The 22,958-nt window shown below is 53.7% G+C and overlaps 1 protein-coding gene across 2 annotated transcripts; it reads right to left on the bottom strand.

Moving 5' to 3' along the window:
- Nucleotides 1–589: 589 nt before the first annotated feature.
- On the bottom strand, nucleotides 590–19,895 carry SHKBP1 (SH3KBP1 binding protein 1). 2 transcript variants are annotated; one of them, XM_083455104.1, is made up of 18 exons: nucleotides 19,772–19,895; nucleotides 19,544–19,597; nucleotides 18,053–18,098; nucleotides 16,726–16,799; nucleotides 15,796–15,854; nucleotides 15,428–15,508; nucleotides 14,443–14,613; nucleotides 13,384–13,474; nucleotides 12,837–13,027; nucleotides 11,937–12,052; nucleotides 10,523–10,610; nucleotides 9,811–9,927; nucleotides 7,402–7,572; nucleotides 6,312–6,467; nucleotides 6,133–6,229; nucleotides 4,660–4,838; nucleotides 2,855–2,987; nucleotides 590–1,711 (listed from the first exon to the last, which is right to left on the bottom strand). In XM_083455104.1, the coding sequence occupies exons 1-18, from the start codon at nucleotides 19,837–19,839 to the stop codon at nucleotides 1,351–1,353; spliced, it is 2,253 nt and encodes a 750-aa protein (XP_083311230.1). In that variant the 5' UTR covers nucleotides 19,840–19,895; the 3' UTR covers nucleotides 590–1,350. The 2 variants fall into 2 exon arrangements, with proteins under 2 accessions (XP_083311230.1, XP_083311229.1); XM_083455103.1 differs by having other exon boundaries at nucleotides 590–1,714.
- Nucleotides 19,896–22,958: the final 3,063 nt, after the last annotated feature.

Genomic DNA, 22,958 nt, shown 5'->3' on the forward strand with positions numbered 1-22,958 from the left:
TCCACTATTTGACTGCTGCTTCAAAACCCCCAAATGTATTTGATATTACTGACTTTCTATTTCTATTCTTTGTATATCGTATTGTTGTTTTATTGCTATGGCCGATGGCTGACACAAACAAAGATTCATCCATCCATCCCTCCCTCCCTCCCTGCCCTGTGTGAAGGAGTCCTCCAGCCTTTTCTCCCAGGACTTCCCCGCTAACCCCGCAGGGCCTTGTGCTCTCTCCCACTCCAGACACCCCATTCAACTTGTCCTTCTGCCCCTCTCATCCTGCCCCACATGTCTAGGACTCGCACACGCCCAGCTCAATATGCTGAAGCCAAGGCCTCCGTGCTTCTGTGACATCACAGCAGCTCCACAGGCGGCCACGGGGCTTGTTCCTCCATCCCCACGCACAGGCTGTTAGTGTGCCAGGCTAGGCCCTTGGGGGACCAGGGTTCAAATCTAGCCCTTCAGCCAAACACCTGGGTGACCTTGGGGGACAGCTGCTGTCTGTCTCAGCCTGGCCTGCCTTGCAGGGTTGAAGTGGGGATCGAAGGAGGAGGGGGAGAGAACCACGTGTGCCCCCTTGGAGGAAAAGGTGGGGTGTAATAAAATAAGGATAATAATTTATTGCTTATACTCCGCCCATCTGGCTGGGCCTCCCCAGCCACTCTGGGCGGCTCCCAACAGAATATTAAAAACATGATAAAACATCCAACATAAGAACTTCCCTAAACAGGGCTGTCTTCAGATGTCTTCTAAAAGTCAGATAGTTGTTTATTTCCTTGACATCTGGTGGCCGGGTGCTACCACCGAGAAGGCCCTCTGCCTGCTATGAATGTAACAATAAAGAAGGAGGTATTCTGAAGCTGGAATTCCTTCTTTTTCTTTTATTTCTTCTTCCTTTCTCCAGCCCCCCCCCCCAAGACACCCACAGAGGCAGCCTTCCATATTTTATTGCATAGCCAGTCTCAGACTGATACAAAAAAGAGAGGCATCATTGAGCTTTGGCTTGTCAGCGGGGGGTGGGGGGGAGGGAGACAACAGCCACCCCCCCACCCCTTCCCCACGGAGGAGGAGAAGGGTCCCCCCACGGATGCTGCTGCAGACCTGTGCAAAATCCCTCGCTGGGGAGAAAAGCGCCCAGCGCTGGGGGAGAAGGGGGCAAGGAGACCCTGAGAGGACTGGAAGTCACTTGGGGAGGGAGGTGCAAGCGTTGTGGGGGGTGGGCAGGAGGAAGAGGAGGGCTCAGAGGCCAGCCCTGCGTTCCTCCCCATGGCGGCGCAGGAGGCCGGAAGCAAAGGCTGCCCCCCCCCCGGCTGCACGAGGGTCTTTGGTCGGAGTGACGCCTCCTTTTGGGGAGGGTCAGAAGGAGGTCTCGCTGAGCCGCACTTTGGAGGGGGCCAGCGGGAGGGGGGGCTCGCCGGGCGAGGGGCTTGGGCTGGGAGGTCTTGGGGCCGCCGTGGCCCCCCCGCCACGCCTGGCCTTGGCCCCCTGCTGCTCCCTGGGGACCCACCGGGGGTCCGGCTGGGCCAGCCCAGAGGTGCGGGCAAGTTCCTGGCAGCGCTCCACAAAGTTCCCGCTCAGGCGCCGGCTGTCTGGGTCTCCACGCTGCAGGTGGGGGGAGTCCAGGGGGGGCGGGTTCTCGCGGCCGAAGCGGCAGGCGGGGGCCGGGGAGCCCCTGGCCGCTTTGTCCCGGGGGCCGTCCGAGTCTTGGCACTGGAGGCTGCTGGGGAAGAAGAAGAAGAAGCAATGAAGGCAGAAGACAGTGAAATGAAGAGAACAAAGTGGGGAACATTTTATAGAAGAATGGAGGCCTTTTGTGGACTATCTTGAAAAAATATTACTGCCAAATGAAATCGCAGGCAGGAATTGAGATAAAAGCAGCGGAAGAAAAACGACAAAATAATTGTAATAAATAATGCAGTAAAAAAGATTTGAGGATAAACACAGTGGAAGTGAGGGTGGGAAGTCAACTTACGAAATAATATACCGGTAATTATTTGATTTGAAGGTTATTGTGAAAATACTTGAAAAATTTAATGAACCTTATATAGATATAATCTGTGCCCATGAAGGCTAGAGTCCCCTGAGGGAGGGCCAGGAGGGTGCAAGAAGGGCCTGGCTGCAGGATCAGGCCGAGGGCCCATCTCGCCCAGCCACCTCTTCTCACAACCAGACACCTCCAAGAGAAACCCCCAAACAGGACCTGAGTGCGAAAGTATTCCCCTAATGTTCCCCATTATCTGGTATTCAGAGGTAGACTGTTCCTGGGCAGGGAGGCTCTGCGATCACAATAGGCCTCCATAGGAAGAGCCTGGCAGCTGGATGAGGCCAAGGGGAGCCCCTCGGGTCCAGCATCCTGTGCTCCCCGTGGCCAGCAAGCAGGGGCACACCAAGGGGGGGGGGTCAGGCTGGCCAAGGCCACCCAAAGCAAACTGGCTGCGTTTCCTCTCCATGGTCTCTCCTGGCTTCAGGGGCACCGAGACATCTCCTTGCCAAGGGTGCAAGGGGTATGCCTCTGCCCACCAGATGCCCATTAAGGGAAACCTGAGCGCAAGAGCCCCCTTCCCGCCTGAGGTTTCCAGCAGCCAGCAGTCAGAAGAGGCCCAGCACAGCCAGCCATCCCTTGCCCTCTCCCCCGCCATGAATTTGTGCCGCCCTCTTTGGAACCCACCCGGGCCGTTGGCTGCCGCTGCCTCCGCTATGCCTTGACCAGGAAGATGCCACACAGAGCGAGTGACCCATGGGGGTGCAGCTGCCCTCCACTGCCCCTCGGGAAGAGCCTCTAGCCTGGAATTGTGAGCCCTCGGCAAGGAGGCTGGGCTGGGGGTCGGCTTTCTCCGCCCTCCCTCCCTCCAATCTCTACCTGGTGCTGGCGGTCCAAGGAGCGCTGGGGGGAGCCAAAGGCCTGGCCGGGTGGGCCTCCAGGGAGTGGGAGAGAGCCAAGTCACACTGCTCCAGTTCCTGTAGAAGTTCCTCCTCCGAGAGACCCCCTGCGTCTGAGGAAGGAGGCAGGAAAAGGCGGGGGGGGGGGAGAGAGATGGAAGGAGGACTTTATTGGCCCAGCAAGTGATCAGCCTGAGTGTGCCAGGGGCTGGTGTGTGGCACAGCCATTGCAGGAAAGTAACCCTGGGGAGGAGTGGCTGAAGCAGGCGGGTGGGTTTAGCCTGGAAAAGAGGAGACTGAGAGGAGATCCCCAGGGAAGAGGGAACGAGCTGGTTTCCTCCTGCTCTGGAGGGAGGACTCGAACCCGTGGCTTCAAGTCACAGGGAAGGAGATTCCGGTTCAACATCAGGAAGAACTTTCTGAGGGAAAGAGAAGTTTGACGGTGGCACAGGCTCCCTCAGGAAGTGGTGGCCTCTCCTTCCTTGGAGGTTTTTAAGCAGAGGTTGGACGGTCATCTGTCCTTGTCGCTTGAGTGGAGATTTCTCCACTGCAGGGGGCAGAACAAGACCACCCTTGCCTTGGGGCTCCCTTCCAACTCTACAACATCCAACTTTCCTGGACTGGTCATGTTGTCCGGATGCCTGATTATTGTATTCCAAAGCAACTACTCTATTCTGAACTTAAAAATGGAAAGCGTAATGCTGGTGGTCAACAAAAGAGGTTTAAAGACTCACTCAAGGCAAATCTTTAAAAATGTATTATAAACACCAACAATTAGGAAACACTGGCCTGCGAGCGCTCCAGTTGGAGAACAGCCTTGACCAAAGGTGTCATGGGCTTTGAAGACACTCGAACGCAGGACGCAAGGGAGAAACGTGCTAAGAGGAAGGCACGCTTGGCAAATCCTCGCCGTGACCAGCTCCCGTCCAGAAACCAATGTCTCCACTGTGGAAGGACGTGTGGATCCAGAATTGGCCTCCACAGTCACTTACGGACTCACTGCTAAGGCCGTGTTCATGGAAGACCATCTTACTTGGCTATGAGGGATTGCCAGAGAAGACAATTCCATGACTGTGATCTTGGGAGTGTTAGAATTTCACTCCTCCGTTGCTGGATGTGTGACTCTTACATCACGTCTGTGGATACTTTCTAGGCTTGGAAAGTGTGAGAACGGAAGTCAGTCTTATCTCTCTTCCGCTGTGCTGTCCTTTTGTACTCTTCTTTATTCTCTCCCTCTTGGGGAAGTGAGAGGACGCCTTGCTTGCTCTGTCCTGTATATGTTGCTTAATAAATTCCTTAGAATGCTACACTCACTCTCCACGTTTGTTTCTGCTATACTCTGCTGAGTGAGCATGCGCATGTCTTTTGAGATGTGTGGCTGGGCGCACCAGGACTGATATGTGAATGTCCCAGCCTGCGCTTCATCAGGAAGATGCCCAGAGAGGTCTGCCCCATTCCGGGGTGTGTGCACCCTGGGCGTGGTGGACTCTCCTTGGAAGTTGGGTGGCCGGGATTCTAGAGCTGTGCTCCTTGCATTGCAAGGGGTTGGGACAGATGACCCCTGGGGGGCTCTTCAGACTCTACGAGAAAAGCCCCAGCCCAGAGAGGAAGCAAGAGAGGGCCAGAAGTGCCCTGCGCTGCCTGGCAGAACCCGGCCATGGCACCCGGCCTCCAGACCCCCCCATGGCTCTTCAGTTGATTCCTCCCCACGGGACAGGCCCCAAGGCAGCACCTGGGCCCTCCTGTGGGGGGACGCCCAGCCCCGCTGCCCCCTGCCTGGCTCACCTGCCGGCTGGCCCACCACCTCCATGGCGGTGGTGAGGTCCCACATCTGCAGGCTGCCGTTGGCGTGGCCGGTGAAGAGGTAGCGGCGGGGGCGGGAGCCGATGCGGCTGGAGCCCTCGCACTCCTGCACCGCGAAGGCCGTGATGGGGGAGCCGTCGACAGAGCGCACCTCGCAGATCCTGCGGAGGGCAGGGGGGAGAAGAAAGAAGGGGTCAGGGACAAAGGGGGCCCATCCAGCCCAGCCTCCAAACACCCCTGAGAAGCTGGGAATACATGTAGACTGCCTCTGGACCTGGAGGCTCCATAAGAACAGAGAAAGAGGCTGGCTCATGCAAGCCAGCATCCTGTTTTCACAGAGACCAACCAGAGGACAATAATAATAATAATAATAATAATAATAATAATAATAATAATAATAATTTATACCCCGCTCATCTGGCTGGGTTTCCGCAGCCACACTGGGCAGCTCCCAACCAAACATTAAAATACAATACTTCATCAAACATTAAAAACTTCCCTAAACAGGGCTGCCTTCAGATGTCTTCTAAAAGTCAGATGGTTGCTTATTTCCTCAACATCTGATGGGAGGGCGCTCCACAGGGCAGGCACCACCACCGAGAAGGCCCTCTGCCTGGTTCCCTGTAACTTGGCTTCTCACAGTGAGGGAACCGCCAGAAGGCCCTCGGAGCTGGACCTCAGTGTCTGGGCAGAACGATGAAGGTGGAGACGCTCCTTCAGGTATACTGGACCACGGCTGTTTAGGGCTTTAAAGGTCAGCAACAACACTTTGAGTTGTGCTCGGAAACGTACTGGGAGCCAACGTAGGTCTTTCAAGACAGGTGTTATGTTGTCTCAGCTGCTCCCAGTCCCCAGTCTGGCTACCACATTCTGGACTAGTTGCAGTTTCCGGGTCACCTTCAAAGGGAGCCCCACGTAAAGCACATTGCAGTACTCCAAGCGGGAGATAACCAGAGCATGCACCACTCTGGCCAGACAGTCTGCGGGAAGGGAGGGTGTCAACCTCCTTACCAGATGGAGCTGGGAGACAGCTGCCCTGGACACAGAATGGACCTGCACCTCCATGGACAGCTGTGAGTCCAAAATAGCTCCCAGGCTGCGCACCTGGTCCTTCAGGGGCACAGTTGCCCCATTCAGGACCAGGGAGTCCCCCACACCCGCCCACATCCTGTTCCCCCAAAACAGTACTCATGGGACCCCCCAGTCTCATGGGATCTGAGCACGAGTAGCCCTCTCCCCTCCTGCGATTCAGAAGCATCCCTGTCTCCGACCGCGGAGGGCAGAACAGAGCCGTCCTAGCAAGTGGCCCTCGATAGCCCTCTCCTCCTCGGTGAATCTGCCCAGCCCTCTTCCCAAGCCACCCTGCTTGGTCCCCGCCTCCTGGGGGAGGGAGTTCCGCAGGTTATCTCCGCGCTGCTGCTGCTGCTGCACCCAGGAGGGCTTCCCCTGACCCACCTCTTGCCGGTGGAGGAGAGTCGCACGTAGAGCTTGCTGGCGTCTGGCACCACCCTCTGGAGGAAGACTTGCTGGTCGTCCCGCTCCCCAAAGGGGCCTGCAAGAGAGAAGGGAGGGGGGTCACAGGCCTGGCAAGGCAATGGCGGGGAGCTCCCTCCCCCCAGCCAGCCCCCACTTGCCAATGTCGGTGCCGGCGCTGCAGCCCCCGTGCCCGTCCACCGACTCCAGGGCGAGGATCTTGAAGGAGGCCAGCGGAGTGGAGCCGGGCTGCGTGGAGATCATGCCGCGGAAGCGGGTCACGGTCCATGTGCGGACGTGGTTGTTGTCAGCGCAGACTGGGGAGGAGAGAGGAGAGGCGTGGGGGAAGGAGAGGGGGCGGCAACCTGCGGCCCGTGGGCCAGATGTGGTCCACAAAGACCATTTTACTGGCTCCTGGGCTGCCCCCAAACTGAGCCGCCCACTCAGCGAGTCCCCCACGTGCTGTGCTAAACCAGTGCAGGGACTCGCCAAGCGACGCCTGAAATCACATCTGCACATGCCCAGATACCATCACCACCATCACTTTAAATTTGTATACCACCTTTCTATCTTACAATACTCAAGGTGGTATACAAGCTGAAAAAAACAAAAAATGTACATCTAACAATCTAATGCAATACAAAAATGTGATCATAAAACATAACTTTAAAATAGGCAGCCTACATCAAAAAAGTAACATTCAACAATCAATTAGAATAGTATAAAATAAATATATCAACATATAAAAGTAAAACTCAACAGTTACAATAGTATCTAAACTATAATCAATAAAACAGCAAGCTACAGTACGTAAAACAATACAATACACACTGAGAAGCAGAGGGTAGAGCAAGGCAGGTGGAAAGAGGCCTTGCCTGATGGAATCTCTCCCCTCAGTTCTTCCTCCAGGACCAGCTCCGTTATGAGGCCTCCCGGGGCCGGAGGGTGGGGCAAGATACCAAAAGTCACATCTGCGCATGTCCAGATGCCATAAATTGCGCAATTTCCGGAGTCTGGGCATGTGCAGAGGCGATTTCCAGCGTTGCACTGCGCCAGTCTGGCCCACGGACAATCTCTGTGGGAATGATCTGGCCCCTGGCCGGCAAACCTTGACAACCCCTGTTTCCGACCCTTCCATCTGCCTGCCTCTTCCTCTCCTTTTCCCTAAGCTAAACAGCCACCTTTCCTCATCCCCTCGACCGTTTCGGCTGCCAGTCCCCCCCCCCCGCCGCCCTCTCCCCTCCCCGGTACCTGAGATGAGGTGTCTTTCGGAGAGCATCACCTTGGTGACGGGGCTGCGGTGGACGGCAAAGGTCTGGAAGAGCTGGGGCCCCGAGCTGACCGTCTCCGGGTGCTGGACGATGACGCGGACCGTGCCGGAGCTGGTGCCGTAGGCTATCTCTATCCAGTTGCCGCTGTTGCCTGGGAGGCAAGGAAGCGCCCCCGGGGTCACCCAAACCTCATGGCTCACTGCAGCCCCTGGGGGACGGGGACCTGGAGGGGGATCCCCACCAGACTGCGCCTGGGGGGCTTTGCTGGATGGAGTGGGGCAGGAGACCCGGGTCCTCTCCAGGACACAATGCAGGGGGGGGGGCTTGGAAACCTTTAGAGGAGCAGCTAAGGGCGCTGGGGATGCTTAGCCTGGGAAAGGGGAGACTGAGAGATGACAGGAGAGCCATCTTCAAATATCTGAAAGGCTGTAGACAGAAGAAGATTGTATCCTCCATCTCCGGAGGGCAGGACTCGAACCTGTGACGAACGGTATGGTTTGTATGGGCCTAAAGATGGCTGAAGATAGCACAGTATTGGAAGACACAGGAGCTACCCACGCTGGAAGAATGGCAGATGAAAGTTATCGACTATATGGAACTGGCAGAGATGACTGGCAGAATCAGAGACCAGGGAGAAGAGACGGTGAAGGAAGATTGGAAGAAGTTCAAGGACTATCTACAGAAACACTATAAGATAATGAATGTCTGATGACATCAGATTGAATGTAAAAGGTTATTAGTAAAAAATGTAAAGATTAAAAAAAAAAAGATCCAATATTTTAAGATATAAGGAAATATAGCTATATTAAGATATTAAAATTAAATAAAATTAAATTAAGACAGAGGGAAGTAATTTGCTGATAGAATATAAGATCTGGAATACAGGGAAGGAAGGTCTGGGGAGGTCGGTGAAATAAGTTAATGCCAAGAATATAATGAGGATAAAAATTGTTTTTGTTTTTATTTTTCTTATTTGTATTTTTTGCTGTTTTGTGTTTGTGTGTTGTTGTATTTTTTTTTGCTTTTGTTGTGCTGTGGTTTATTTTTTCTTGTTTCTGTCGCCTTATATTTACTGTAAAACTTAATAAAAATGATTAAAAAAAAAAAGATGGCTGAAGAACACCACAAAATGGATGCAAAGTCTTGGAACTGTCAGGGAACTGTCCATGATCTGTGTTGTAAAAGCGGAAGACATCGTGATGTTTTGGCAAAAACAGTGTGTGCTGGGAACGGTACAAGAACAGCACATACAAGAAGGCATGGAGATGGGCTACACAACATGACCTTTGAGGTATTAATAATAATAATAATAATAATAATTTATTTATACCCCACCCATCTGGCTGAGTTTCCCCAGCCACTCTGGGCAGCTCCCAATCGGGTGTTAAAAACAATACAGCATTAAATATTAAAAACTTCCCTAAACAGGGCTGCCTTCAGATGTCTTTTAAAAATACGATAGCTGCTTATTTCCTTGGGAGGGCATGCCACAGGGCAGGGACCACCACCGAGAAGGCCCTCTGTCTGGTTCCCTGTAACCTTGCAATGAGGGAACCGCCAGAAGGACCTCGGAGCTCGTAAGATAAGAGTTGTGAGATGATGCCAAGGACAAGGATGTGAGATGCCAAAAGCAAGGAGTAAGGAGTTGTGTAATGCCAAGCATCAGATGAACAATGAGGTGTATATATGGCAAAGCCCTCCAGCCTAAGTTGTGTGCCAGACATTTGACAGCGCTGTCCCCCGTGGCTCTTGTTGAACCTGATCAATTCAGAGAAGAGTGAAGAGTGGGGAGTATGAAAGGCGTATGAATGGATGTCTGGTTGAGTCCATATTCCTTGTCTTGACAGGTGAATTACTTATGAATCAATAAAGCAATATTACAGAGAAAATCCAATACTGGTTGTCTGAGGTTGACTTGTGCTTTCCTAGGGTGTACTGGGCCTCATCTACGTTAAAGACCTAAACAGATTAAAAGAACCTAATTGGTCATTGCAAACCAACAGATTCAAAAGGCAATAAAGGAGATTCCAGAGTCATGGAGCCACAGAATCGCAGAGTTGGAAGGGAACGCCGGGGGCTCCAGGGTCCAAAGGAAGAACTTCCTGACAGCCGGAGCTGTTTGGGAAGGGGAGGTGGTGGCACTCCTTCCATGGAGGTTTTTAAGCAGAGGTTGGATGGGCACCTGTCATACATGATCCAGCTGAGAATCCTGCATTGAGGGGGTTGGACTAGATGGCCCCCGGGGAGGGCTACCTTGCTGAAGCGAGGAGAGGAGAAGGGGGCAGAAGGGCTAGCTGCTCAGACCCCCCTTGCCCGACTCTGAAGGCAGAGATGGGGGGCGGTGGGGAGGAGGAGGAGGAGGAGGAGGAGGAGGAGGAGAGCCCCTTACTGCTCTTGGGCGTCAGGTAGACACTGAGGGCGGTGATGGCATCCTCGGAGGGATCGCGATAGAGCTCCGTCACCAGGAGGTCGTTGTCCTTCATGCGCAGTGGGAACTTCTGCACATCTAAGAGGACAATAATAAAAAATTATTATTTATACCTTGCCCATCTGGCTGGGTTTCCCCAGCCACTCTCGGCGGCTTCCAACAAAAAATTAAAAATACATTAAAACATCAGTCATTAAAAACTTCCCTAAACAGGGCTGCCTTCAGGTAATTTCTAAAAGTCAGATAGTTGTTAATTTCTTTGACATCTGATGGGAGAATGTTCCACAGGGCAGGCGCCACCACCAAGAAGGCCCTCTGCCTGGTTCCCTGTAACCTCACTTCTCGCAGGGAGGGAACTGCCAGAAGGCCCTCGGAGCTGGACCTCAGTGTCCAGGCTGGATGATGGGGGTGGAGACGCTCCTTCAGGTCTACTGGGCCTTTGAGGTTGTTTAGGGTTTTCAAGGTCAGCACCAACAATTTGAATTGTGCCCAGAAACGTCCTGGGAGCCAATGTAAGCCTTTCAAGACCGGTGTTATGTGGTCTCAGCAGAGAGGAGAAACCGCATGGAGTTTGGGTGCCCTTTCTGCCTGGCCCTCGCTTTTCCCTCCCTGTTGGCCCTGGAAAGGGCTGGAGGAGACCTCCGTGCCAAGGAGCCCCCTCCCCATCACTCACCTACATAGTAGATGGACCCGTTGTTGCACCCCAGGAGCAAGAAGGAGCCGGCTGCGTCGTAGCTGTTGATGGGGACCATGTCCTGAGTCTGTGGGGGCCGGAGGGAGGGGGAGAGCGGTCAGAAAACAAACTGGGAGGCGAGCAGGCGGCAGGCGGCAGGCTCATAGCCCTCTCCAAATATCTGAAGGGCTTGTGTCTTGCTCTCCCAGGGGGCAGGACCTGAACAATGGCTTCCAGTTGCAAGGAAGGAGTTTCAGACTAAATCGTAGGACAAACTTTGGGAAGAACCATTTGACAGGGGAATGGACAACCTGGGAAGGGCTTGAAACAGAGGCTGAGTGGCCCTCTGTCGGGGGTGTTCTAGCTGCAATCCTTGCACTGCAGAGGGCTGGGCTAGGTGGCCCTTGGCTCCCTTTCCTCTCTACAATTCTCTGATTCTATTTTGAGGGCAGCGAATGGGAAGCCAGAGGAGGCCGGCCGCAATGATGCACCTGTGGGGCTGTGGATGAGGGGAGGGAAATGTGGGATGTGATCCATGAGAGGCAGTCAAGTACAACATTCCTTGTAATGCGAGAGAAGACATGCGAGGGAATGTTTGGTTCTGCCAGTCAAAACTTCCTGTTTCCTCCTGGCTGCAGCATCCTTTCTTTGCATGTGACTAGAGGTGGGCGTGACCTCACCTGTCCAGGCAACAAAAGGACAAGTCACGCAGCACCCTTCTCTCTTCTTCTGACTCCCATCTTCATTTGACCAGCTTCTAGCTAGGACTGCTCTGCTGGCTCTCAGCTAGCAGAAGCACTGGGATTATTCCCCTATATGGCGTAGATCCACATGTACATATTTGTAACTAAGTCTGCCTTCAGGGATCCAACTGTGAACTGATGTGAGTAAACTTATTTTATTGACTTTGAATAAGATTGTGGCACCTTTATTCTTTTAAGAGGGATTCAAGGGAACTTACCAGGAACGTGCAATTCAATCTGAGCCAGACTGAATTGTATAATAGTGAGAGGCTCACACGAGCCTGCAACCGGCTATCTGCTGTGCATGTAAAAAGGGGAATGTAACTCTGCTAAGTAAAGAAACTTGCCAGCGCAAGTTAGAAAGGATATTAATAAACAATATATCCTCTCCTGCTACCTTGAACATTCCCACAGGAGAAGCCATGGGAAACAATTCACAAAATAAATATATCAATAGACACTTTTTGGGGGGAAAGACTTGACCTGCTTAGGGTCATCCCAGAAACTGCACATGGTACTCAAGAGGAGCCGAGACCCCGAGACCCCCCCCCCCACCTACCACCTTTTTCTCCCCTGACCAGATGCTGCCGACAAGCTCCTGGAGAAGAAGTCTGCAGCCGCAGGCCCTGCCCCCCTTCACCCAGAGACCGGGCGCTGGACCGCCTGCCCACCTGCCAGTGTTTGGTGACTGCGTTCCAGACGCCAATCTTCCCTGTGTGGCTGGTGGCGATGAGCTGGCTGCCCACGAAGAAGAGACCCTCCACGGGGACTCCGAGGTGGAAGACACCTGGAGGGAAAGAGAGAGTCCGAGGAACATTCCCATTGGATCAGACCAGGAGAAGAGGGCCAAAGGGGAGGTCCAAAAGTGGGGCATGAAAGGCACAAGGGGGGCCTCCCCCCAACCTCCAGAGGCAGGAGGGGTAGCCTTTGGGGCACCTGCAGACCCGCCCAGCCCCCTTTTAAAGGTCTCGCGGGAGATCAGTGTTTGTGGGATGTGAAGCAACACAGAGAGGCACTGCAAGAAAGGAAATTTCGAAGAGACGTGGTTTCCTTTCCTCTCATGTACCACTGAGAGGATGAACACCTTCCTGATGCCCCCTCCCCAGGCGAAACTGAGGAGAAGATAAATCAAACAGAAACCTTTATCCATCTACTCAAAATATATACTCTTATGAAACTGCAGGTTATTACAATAATCCTGCCAATGTTCTGATCTGTTTACAATTTATCTGTCTATATTTCCATAAAATTTACAGCATGTGATGGTCTAAATGAAGATGATATTAAAATGATATATCGCTATCCAGCATTGGAGGGGGGAGACATCTAATCCAGAGGCTATCCCCACATCAGCTGCTAGACCCCAGGACTGGGAGCTCACTGGGCTTGGGGCTGGGACAATGCCAGGGGGCAGCAGGGCTTGGGGGCTGGAACTCCCTGAGGCTGGACCTAAGTGCCCATCGGGGGGGGGGGCATTCCACTTGGCCCTGGGCAGTGCCTGTGAGCTCCCCCAACCGGAGGCTGCCTGTTCCCGCTCTGAAGGGACCCCCGGAGGGGCTGCCAGGCCTCACCAATCTCTGTGCCGTTCCCGTTGGGCTGCAGAGCCCAGAGGAGGATCTCGCTGCAGGAGGCGGCCGCCACCATCTTGTCGCTGTCCCCCAGGGAGCCCCCCAGCACCCGGGCGTTCAGCGCCAACCGCTCAATGACCCAGTCCAGCCGGGGGCTGCAGAAAGCCAGCTGCCAGCCAGACGTCTCTTTCATCCTAGGGGACAGAGAGAGCAGTCAGGAAGCGGGGGGGGGGGGGCTGGGAAGGAGGGGGCTCTTGGACCCCAGAGCATCCAGCTGAACCTCTGGGCTGGGGAGGCCCAGGAGCAGGGGTCAGCAAACTTTTTCAGCATGGGGCGGTCCACTGTCCCTCAGACCTTGTGGGGGGGAAATGAACAAATTCCTATGCCCCACAAATAACCCAGAGATGTGTTTTAAATAAAAGGGCACATTCTACTCAAGTAAAAACACGCTGATACTTGGACCCACCGTGGGCAGGAATGAGAAGGCGATGGGGCTGGATCTGACCCCCGGGCCTCAGTTTGCCTCCCCATGCCCAAGAGGGCCACTCACCGGTAGCAGACGAAGAACTGAGCAAAGGCCACCGCAATCCAGTTGTGGTGCCCACACACCAGACGCACCACGCCGGGGTCACCCGTCCCTCCTGGAGGAAAGAGGGGGACACAAAGAGAGACGCTGAGCAAGGCCCCCCCCCCTTCCTGGCTGTTCCCTTGTGGGACACCCCCCTTCTGGCACCCAGGGCCAGTGGAAAAGGGGGATCACCACAGGCCAGCTCCCCAGCCTCGCCTGGTCAGATCCCAGGGGATAAATATGCCCCATTTGGGATGCATGTGGGATGTGATACATAAGTAGCAGTCAAGTACAACATTCCTTGTTTTCCTAGAGTGGACATGCAGGGGGATGTTTGGACCAGCCAGTTGAAAACTTCCTGTTTCCTCCTGGTTGGGACATACTTCCCTTGCATGTGACTAGAGGTGGGTGTGACCTTACCTGTCCAGGTAACAAAAGGACAAGGCACGCAGCACACTCTCTCTTTTTGACTTCCTCCATCGTTGGAACAGTTTTTTAGCTAGAGATGCTCTGTTAGCTTCCAGCCTCCAGAGGACACTGGGATTATCCCATATGGGATAGATCCACATGTATATACTTTGTAGAGTTTGGAGAAGAGTTTGGATTTGATATTCCACTTTATCAGTACCCTAAGGAGTCTCAAAGCGGCTAACAATCTCCTTTCCCTTCCTCGCCCACAACAAACACTCTGTGAGGTGAGTGGGGCTGAGAGACTTCAGAAAAGTGTGACCGGCCCAAGGTCACCCAGCAGCTGCATGTGGAGGAGCAGAGACACGAACCCGGTTCCCCAGATTACGAGTCTACCGCTCTTAACCACTATACCACACTGCCCCCACAGGACCATGCCACCCACTCAGGGAACCACTGACCCCAAAAGTGGGAACATGGGAGGTGTGCAGTTCCCTGGTTGTTGCCCCCGTTTGAGAGCAGAGAGGGTGGGGCAAGGGAGACCCCCCCCCAGCATCTGAGACCCAGACCCAAACTCCCTCCTGCTGGCAGCCCCTGCCCCTTCTTCCCCCATCTCCCCGGAGCGGCACGTACCTGTGGCTGAGGCCCTCTCCTCCAGCAGCCGCCCCAGGAGCCCTGCGTTCCCCAGGTTGGGAGGCATGGTGTTGCTCCGGCGCACCAGGCCCCGCTCCGAGAGGTTCGCCGCGCGGGCCGCCAGCTGCGCTCCCGTGACGCTGTGGCGGTTCCTCCGTTTGGCAGGGAAGACTGGGAAGGAGAGGGGGAGGGGTGAGGATGGCTGAGCAAGAGGGCGAAGTGGGGGGGGGGGGCAGAGCCACCCCAGCCCAGTCATGGGCACCGGGACCTCCACCCCCAGCCCAAATTACTGCAGCAGGAGGGAGGCCTGGCCAGCATATCCCGCCTTTGGTGCTCAGGGGTCAGCGCTGGTTGCCCATTTGCCACGGGCTGCTCAAGGCGTTAGTATTAGTACGCAAAGCCCTTAACCACTTAGGACCAGTTTAGCTGCAGGACCTCCTCACCCCTCTTGTGCCCACCTGACCACTTAAACTGGCACCACTTACAGGTGCCACATAATCCCTGTTCCGTGTTTATAAGAAATCAGTCTTTTAGTCTGGCAGCACCTGCACTTTGGAACTCCCTGCCACTTGACGTCAGGCAGACACTCTTTCGGGCACTTGCTAAAATCATTCACTGTTCAGACAGGCCTGCCCAGGCGCTTAGAAAGTCCATGCAAGTTTTATTCTGCTTTGTATATTTTAAAGCGGGCACGTCCAACAGGTAGATCGTGATCTACTGACAGATCACTGGACGTCTGTGATAGATCACTGGCTCTCCCCCCAAAGAAGCTCACTGCCAGTTTTTAATTTTGTGAGTAGGTCGCAGTCTCTTGGGAGTTGGCCAAGCATTGTAGATTTTGCTTGATAACATTGTTTTATCCTTTGATAAACTGCTTTGAGGGTTACTGATCAATCAAGTGGTGTGCAAATTTTATGGAATAAATAAGTAAACCCAAAGTCCTGCAAAGCCCCCCTCCCTTCCCCAGGTGTGCCCTGCCTCCTACCTGGTGGCGGCAGGTAGCCATTGAAAAGGACACTCCCGCAGGACGAGCGCTCCAGCTCCTCACGTAACTGCAGGCGGCGCACTGGACACAAGGGAAGCAAGGAAGAGGATCAGATCAGCCCATCGTGGCCTTTGACCCTGGGGGGCACTGAGGCCCCTCGCCCACCCAGCCCTGCTACCTCTCTGGAGGTGGCTCAGAGTACAGCGGGGGGGGGGGCTGGAACAGAAAATTAAAGCAGGGAGAGCAGAGACAAATCAGCAAAGCACCAAGTATTTGGGACCACAACATGGTGGAAGCCCCACCCACCCCCAAAATTCAGACTTGGCAAAAACAACAACAAACCAAGTCGGACCCCCCTCTGTGCATACCTAGTGGTGTGATCCCGTAGAACTGCGCTTCGTGCAGGAGCAGTGAAACGTTGGTCCTCCTGGGGGCACAAAGAGAAAGGTCACCAGGGAGCCTCACCCCCCCAGTTTGCATGGAAGATACCCACCCCATCCGCCAAAAAGGCCAGAGGGAAACGGAGGGCTAGGAAGGAAGGTGAAGCATTCGGAATTTTTTCTATGGAGAATTGGCAAGAAAGAGGCGGCATGACAGAGGCTTATAAGATTAGGCATGGCCTGGAAGAAGTGGGGACAGAGAAGTTGTTCTCCGTCTCTCCTAACTCTAGAACTCTTGGAGATGCAGTGAAGCTGAAGGCTGGGAGTTTCAGGGCAGAGAAAACGAAGTCCTACTTGACGCAGGAGAGTTAAACTGCGGAACTGATGGCCACCAGACTGGATGGCTTAACAAGAGGACTGGAAAAATTCACGGAGGAGGAGAGGGCTCAGATTTCACTTGTGGGTTTTCCCGCCATCTGTGTTCAGTATCATTCGTCACGAAGGATAAGGGTGCAGATAACTTTAAGGACTTTTTCTATGAGTTCTGGATGTGGTTTTCCGGCTAATTAGGCACAGCTGGTGATGTGAATGAAGAGAGAAGAAGTTGCAGTTTGCAAGTGCCTGGGAAAGAGAACATCTACATCCTTTGTGTTTCTTATTTGCATAGCCGTAATAAAACTCTTGTTTGAGTATTTTACATCAGTCTTGCGGTTCTGCCGTCTGCCACCAGGGAAAATTCGCCTCCAATAATCTGGTCAGCCACTGTGAGAAAAGGATGCTGGACCTGATCCGGCACAACCTGCCTCCCAAGGAATCTCAAAAGAAAGTGCTGGAACAGCAGAGCACCAACACAGACCCCCCTCCAGCCCCCGGCTCCGTGCCCAGCCTAGAGAGGCTGCTGAGGTCTTCCTACCGCACCTGATGTCAAGCTCTTTGGTCCGGAGGAAGTTGAGGATGGGGGCAAAGATATCGGGGTCTCGGTCGATGAAGATCTAGGAGGAAAGAGACAGGGGGGTGTTTGGCTGCAGACTTGCACCAAGGCAGCTTGCCGTGTGTCCCAAAAAGGCCGAGCCAAGAGATTCTCCTGCCATGCAATGCGACTGCAGCGGTGGGAAGAGAAGCTGCTCATAGAGTCTGGTGTGAGAAGGGGGATGAAGGCCAGAGTAGCAGACAGAGAAACACAGTTTGTGTGCTGAAAAGGGGGGGGGGCACCATCCCAGCTGCCATTGAGGCCTGCTGCCAAAGTCAGCTTATAATTTATGCATTTATTTCATAACATTTATATACCAATGGATTGTCAAAAGAACCTCAAAGTAGTTTTCCAAAAAATAAAATAATAAAAGCATCACTGAGAAAAATGAGCAGCAATCATTTAAGACATTCAAAAAGTTAAAACTAACAACAGACTAAATTAATAAATAAAGTCCACTAGCACCTTAGAGACCAACTAAGGTGCTACTGGACATTTATTTTATTTATTTCGACTGTGTCAGACCAACACGGCTACCTACCTGAATCTAACAACAGACTAAAAACAGATCAAAACTCACATGAACTTTCTAAGCATCTGAGCAGGCTGGTCTAAACAAAAATGTTTTTAGCAGGTGCCAAAAAGACAATCCTCATGCTTGCCTGATGTCAATAGGCAGGGAGTTCCAAAGTGTTGCCACACTAAAAGATGGAGTTCTGTAGTAGTGCCAAGTCCACCAATCAAAGCTCCATTATGCTTGGATCCGTCTTGAGAAATGCTCCCCAGGAACGGAGCCCAGAGAAGCTCTTGGGGAAGAAGCCTCATTCTCCCCATTTGGGCAGATGAGATTCCGCAGACGTGCTGGGTGTTCATTTCCCTTAATTCCTCACAGCACGGACAGGGAACAGGGAGAGGCCTCCAAACATGAGGAAGATCTTTCTGACGGCAAGAGACATTTGGCAGAGGGACAGACTCCCTGGGAAGCTGGCAGGCTCTCCTTCCTTGGAGGTTTTTAAACAGAAGCGGGACGGCTACCCATCAGAGATGATTTAGCTGCTCCTCCTGCATTGCAGGGGGCTGAACGAGATGACCCTTTGGGGTCCCTTCCACCTTTAAAATTCCATACTGGACTCCAGCTCCCCCCAGCCCCTCGCTAGGGGGGTCAGGGATGATGGGAGCTGCAGTCCAAGAGGGCACCAGGTTTTCTACCCCTCCTGCCACCCTCATCCTGCTCTCCAGGAACAGAGCAAGGAAAAGGATCTCAGAGCCACTCACCGCCCCCGTTTCATCCTTCAAGGTGGAGATCCGTCCGCTGAGGAGGCTGCAAGTCAAACAGATGCAGGTGAGGCTGCTGCTGCTGAATGAGGGCAAGCGAGGCTGGAGAGGCAGAGCCACCCTGAAGGGTCAAGGTGGCCCAGGCGGACGAGTCAGGCTGGCTTCCCCTGTCGCCACTGAACATGCGGCCTCTCCTCTCACCATGGAGACCCATGGCTGTTCAGAGGCAGCTCTGCAGGGCAACCCAGGAAATGGGGCTCTTGGGGGCTGAGCATCCTGAGCCTCCTCCCAGCAATAACCCTCGGGGGGAGGCTGCTTGGCACTCCCCCCGAAATTCTTGACGAGGCCTCCAGGGGAGAGATGCCCTGCAGCCCAGCCAGCATTCCCTGGGCAGGGGGTCCCAGGGCTTCCCCCTTCCTCAAGGACCAAATCGGATGGGGCTACTTGGACTACTGCCATGTGCTGTACATGGGGCTACACAAACACACACATCACGCAAGAGGACAAGAAATACCTGCAATGGGGCTACACCTTAATTTATTAGTTTTTAAGTAATACCTGTGACCCATCCTTCTGACCTGATGCTGAAGACAGGCAGCCTCCAGCAACAGGTGTGGGGGACACCCTGGTCCTGAATGGGGCAACTGTGTCCTGAAGGAGCAGGTGCGCAGAGTCATTCTGGACTCACAGCTGTCCATGGAGGCGCAGGTCAATTCTGTGTCCAGGGCAGCTGTCTCCCAGCTCCATCTGGTACGCAGGATGAGACCCTCCCTGCCCGCAAACTGTCTCACCAGAGTGGTGCATGCTCTGGTTATCTCCCGCTTGGACTACTGCCATGCGCTCTCTGTGGGGCTCCCTTTGAACGTGACCCGGAAACTACAATTAATCCAGAATGCGGCAGCTAGACTGGTGACTGGGAGCAGCTGCCGAGACCACATAACACCGGTCTTGAAAGACCTACATTGGCTCCTAGTATGTTTCCGAGCACAATTCAAAGTGTTGGTGCTGACCTTTAAAGCCCTAAATGGCCTCGGCCCAGTATATCTGAAGGAGCTTCTCCGTCCCCATCATTCAGCCCGGACACTGAGGTCCAGCTCCGAGGGTCTTCTGGCAGTTCCCTCCCTGCGAGAAGTGAAGTTACAGGGAACCAGGCAGAGGGCCTTCTCGGTGGTGGCACCCTCCCTGTGGAACTCCCTCCCACCAGATGTCAAAGAGAACAACAACTACCAGACTTTTAGAAGACATGTTTAGGGAAGTTTTTAATGACTGGTGTTTTCTTCTGTTTTGAATCTGTTGGGTGCTTCGAAGATTGGCTGGGGAAACCCAGCTGGATGGGCGAGGTATAAATAACAATAGTAATAATAACAATAATAATAAATAATACCCTGCCCATCTGGCTGGGGTTCCCCAGCCACTCTTATAATTAGGGGTGTAAATGCTCAAAGACGATCGAAGGGGCTCTTCTACCCCACCCCTCCCCACCCCGGGCACCTGGAAAAGAAGGAATCCGGGATCCAGGTGAGGGTCTGGCGGGAGGTGCTGAACCTGCAGGAAAAGGAGGAGGGGCCGTGAGCGCAGGCCGGGCAGAGGGTCCCCGCCACCCCCGCGCGGGCCCTGAGGACTAGCGCCTTGGCTGCCTTTCGAGGGCCTCCCCCCCCCCCGTCAAAGGGGCGTGGCCAGGCGGTCTCCATGGCGACGCCGACCCCCCCCCGCACTCGCCTCCGGCCGCCCACGTTCAGCTGCACGAGCTCCGCCCCGCCGCCCGCGCGACTCGCCGCCGCCGCCATCGCCCTCGCCCCTCGCCGCCGGAGCAGCGACCGGCTCCCTTCCGGGCTCAGGGCCGCTTCCGCGGGCTGCTCCGCCTCCGCCGCGACGCCATTGGACGCAGGGCAGCTCCAGTCCCGCCTCCCGCCGCAGAGGCCCCGCCCTTCTCCAGAACCTATTGGCCGGACCGCGTCCTCGCCGCCGCATTGGCTCCCTGTGGTGGGGGAGCCCGCCCTCCCTCTCTCGCCATTGGCCACGGGCGTACAAGCGGTTGGGTGAGGTTCCTCGGGGCGGAGCCCTTGGCGTAAACAAACGGCGGCCGCCTCCGCTGATAGGCCCGGCTCGCTATTGGCCGCCTCGCTTGGGGCCTCTTTGGCTCCGATTGGGCATCGGGCTCGAGGGCCCGCCTGCTCTGCGTCTCTATTGGGCCTGAAAGACCCAATAAGGGCAGATTTTGTTTACAACACTCCCTAAATATCATGGCTGTTGATTGAATTTGCATGCCGTCCTTCGTCGGGAGACAAAATGCATGGAGCATCCAATTCCCCGTAGACATGCAGGAGAGGCGAGGAAAAAGAATAGTAATAGTTGTAATGGTTGGTTGGTTGATTAATAATAATAATAATAATAATAATAATAATAATAATATATTTATACCCCGCCCATCTGGCTGGGATTCCTCAGCCGCTCTAGGAAGAGCCTAGCAGAGCCTCCACCTGGAGAGGAGGGGGGAGTAGACTCATGTTACAATGTTACCAATATTATGCCTGAATGTATCCTTTCAACTTGACAGCTCAGGGAAGATACCTACCTTTTCAAGTTCGTAGAAAATCCACACTTTAACCGACTCTCCTCATTCCAACGCCATTTGGTCCTTAAATGAGGTGAATTTGGGCTCCACCTCCCTCCATGAACCAAGAAGCGGGAAGTCACATGGGCAGCAGGAACAGGGCATCCCGCCCTAATTCCCCAAGCCTGAGAGCACAGACAGGGCCCCCCAGCCAGGGAGTGACCAAGGGGGCAACACGAGACAGTTGAGCGAGTCAGGTGTGCTGAAAGCCCATCTCCAGCCAAGTCCTGAGGGCAAGGAGATGTCAGGAGTTTCATTGTCCTGTCAGTGGTGGGGACTTAAGAGGTGTTGGGAAAGGGGTCTGATTGTTGTTGTTGTTTAGTCGTTCAGTCGTGTCCGACTCTTCATGACCCCCTGGACCAGAGCATGCCAGGCCCTCCTGTCTTCCACTGCCTCCTGCAGTTTGGTCAAACTCATGCTGGTCGCTTCGAGAACACTGTCCCACCATCTCCTCCTCTGTCTTCCCCTTCTCCTTGTGCCCTCCATCTTCCCCAACATCAGGGTCTTTTCCAGGGAGTCTTCTCTTCTCATGAGGTGGCCAAAGTATTGGAGCCTCAGCTTCACGATCTGTCCTGTTGAACTGGTATAACCCTTGTATGTTGTTGTTGTTTAGTCGTTTAGTTGTGTCCGCCTCTTCGTGACCCCCTGGAGCAGAGCACGCCAGGCCCTCCTGTCTTCCACTGCCTCCCGCAGTTTGGTCAAACTCATGCTGGTAGCTTCGAGAACACTGTCCCACCATCTCATCCTCTGTATACTCTTGTTTACCCCTCCCCATTTGTGACATCACTAGCGATGTAGTAATGATGTATCAATGATGCCCCTCAAAATGTATTCTGGGGGGGGAAAGGGAAGGTTTAAAAGAGAATGTCCCTCCATGCTCAGGGTTCCTTACTCCCATGGGGACTAGTTGCGCAACAATAAAGATCATGGTCTACTGCATGGGTAGGCAAACTAAGGCCTGGGGGCTGGATGCGGCCCAGTCACCTTCTAAATCCGGCCCATGGACGTTCCAGGAATCAGTGTGTTTTTACATGAGTAGAATGTGTCCTTTTATTTAAAATGCATATCTGGGTTATTTGTGGGGCATAGGAATTGGTTCATTTTTATTTTTCAAAATATAGTCCGGCCCCCCACAAGGTCTGAGGAACAGTGGACCAGCACCCTGCTGAAAAAGTTTGCTGACCCCTGGTCTACTGACTCCTGTTTTGCTCCAAATTACTTGGCTGGAACTTCCTTCTTTTACTGACCTCATGGACCCGCGGGGGACTTGCACCCTGATGAGCTGGACTGTTGAGTAGGCTCCCCCCCCCAATTTTTTTCCCTTTAACAGGCAGCAGGAGCAGGAGAGGCCAGGGAGAGCCTAGCAGATCCTCCACCTGGAGAGGATTGGGGGGGGGAGCAGACTCATTTGGTGCACGACTCCCCACCCCCAAAAGAACCGTGGGAGCTGTAGTTGAATCAGGGTGCTGGGAATTGTAGCTCTGAAACTACAGTTCCCCCCAATCCCGAATGCCAGTTTCAGGAGGGTGGGTGGGTTGCTCCAGGCTTAGACCACATGCCTGTAACAAGCTTTTATCATGCTGATAATTTAGAAACTTTCACCACTGCAACTAAACCAAATTTCACTGCCTGTGTTTTATGACCAATGGGAAAGCACATGAATCAGACCTTTGGAGAGTTTGTAAGTAAACAATTATTAACTCACTAAATGTGTGGTGTTTTTCTATGCTGTGGAAGAGGGGAACTTTGGAAGGAACTCACAGGGGCATCTCTTAAAGGTCTAACAGCCGATATTTCCACACTTTACCTTGCTGCATGCTTTGTGATTTTAAATCTTTGCCGGGGTTCTCCCACCAAAGGGGACTTGCTCCAAACTTTGATCTTGCAATCCAGGAATTCTCCTTTGACATACCCATTTCTTCCTTGCCACCAACAGATGGACCAACGGTCAGACTTGGTAAAAGGCAGATTCCTATGTCAAGAATGTAAGCAGAACCTGCTGGATCAGGCCCATGGCCCATGTGGCCAACATCCTGTCCTCTCCATGGCCAAGCACATGTCCAGAATGGGAAACCCACAAGCACGACCCAGACACCAGAACCTTCTCCCCTCCCCTGGTTTCCAGCAACTGGCATTTAGAAGCATTCCTGCCTCCATGAATTTGTCCAATCCTCTTTTAAAGGAAGGACCTAGCAAGAAAGAGGCCTGGCAACATAGCGGAGAGGGGCGCCCAGAAAATGCAGAGCAATAGCAAGGGGTCGAGTCTAGCACAGAGTGTGGGATGTGATATGT

This window comes from Podarcis tiliguerta, assembly GCF_965153285.1.
Source record: "Podarcis tiliguerta genome assembly, chromosome: 8".
Lineage (NCBI taxonomy): Eukaryota > Metazoa > Chordata > Lepidosauria > Squamata > Lacertidae > Podarcis > Podarcis tiliguerta.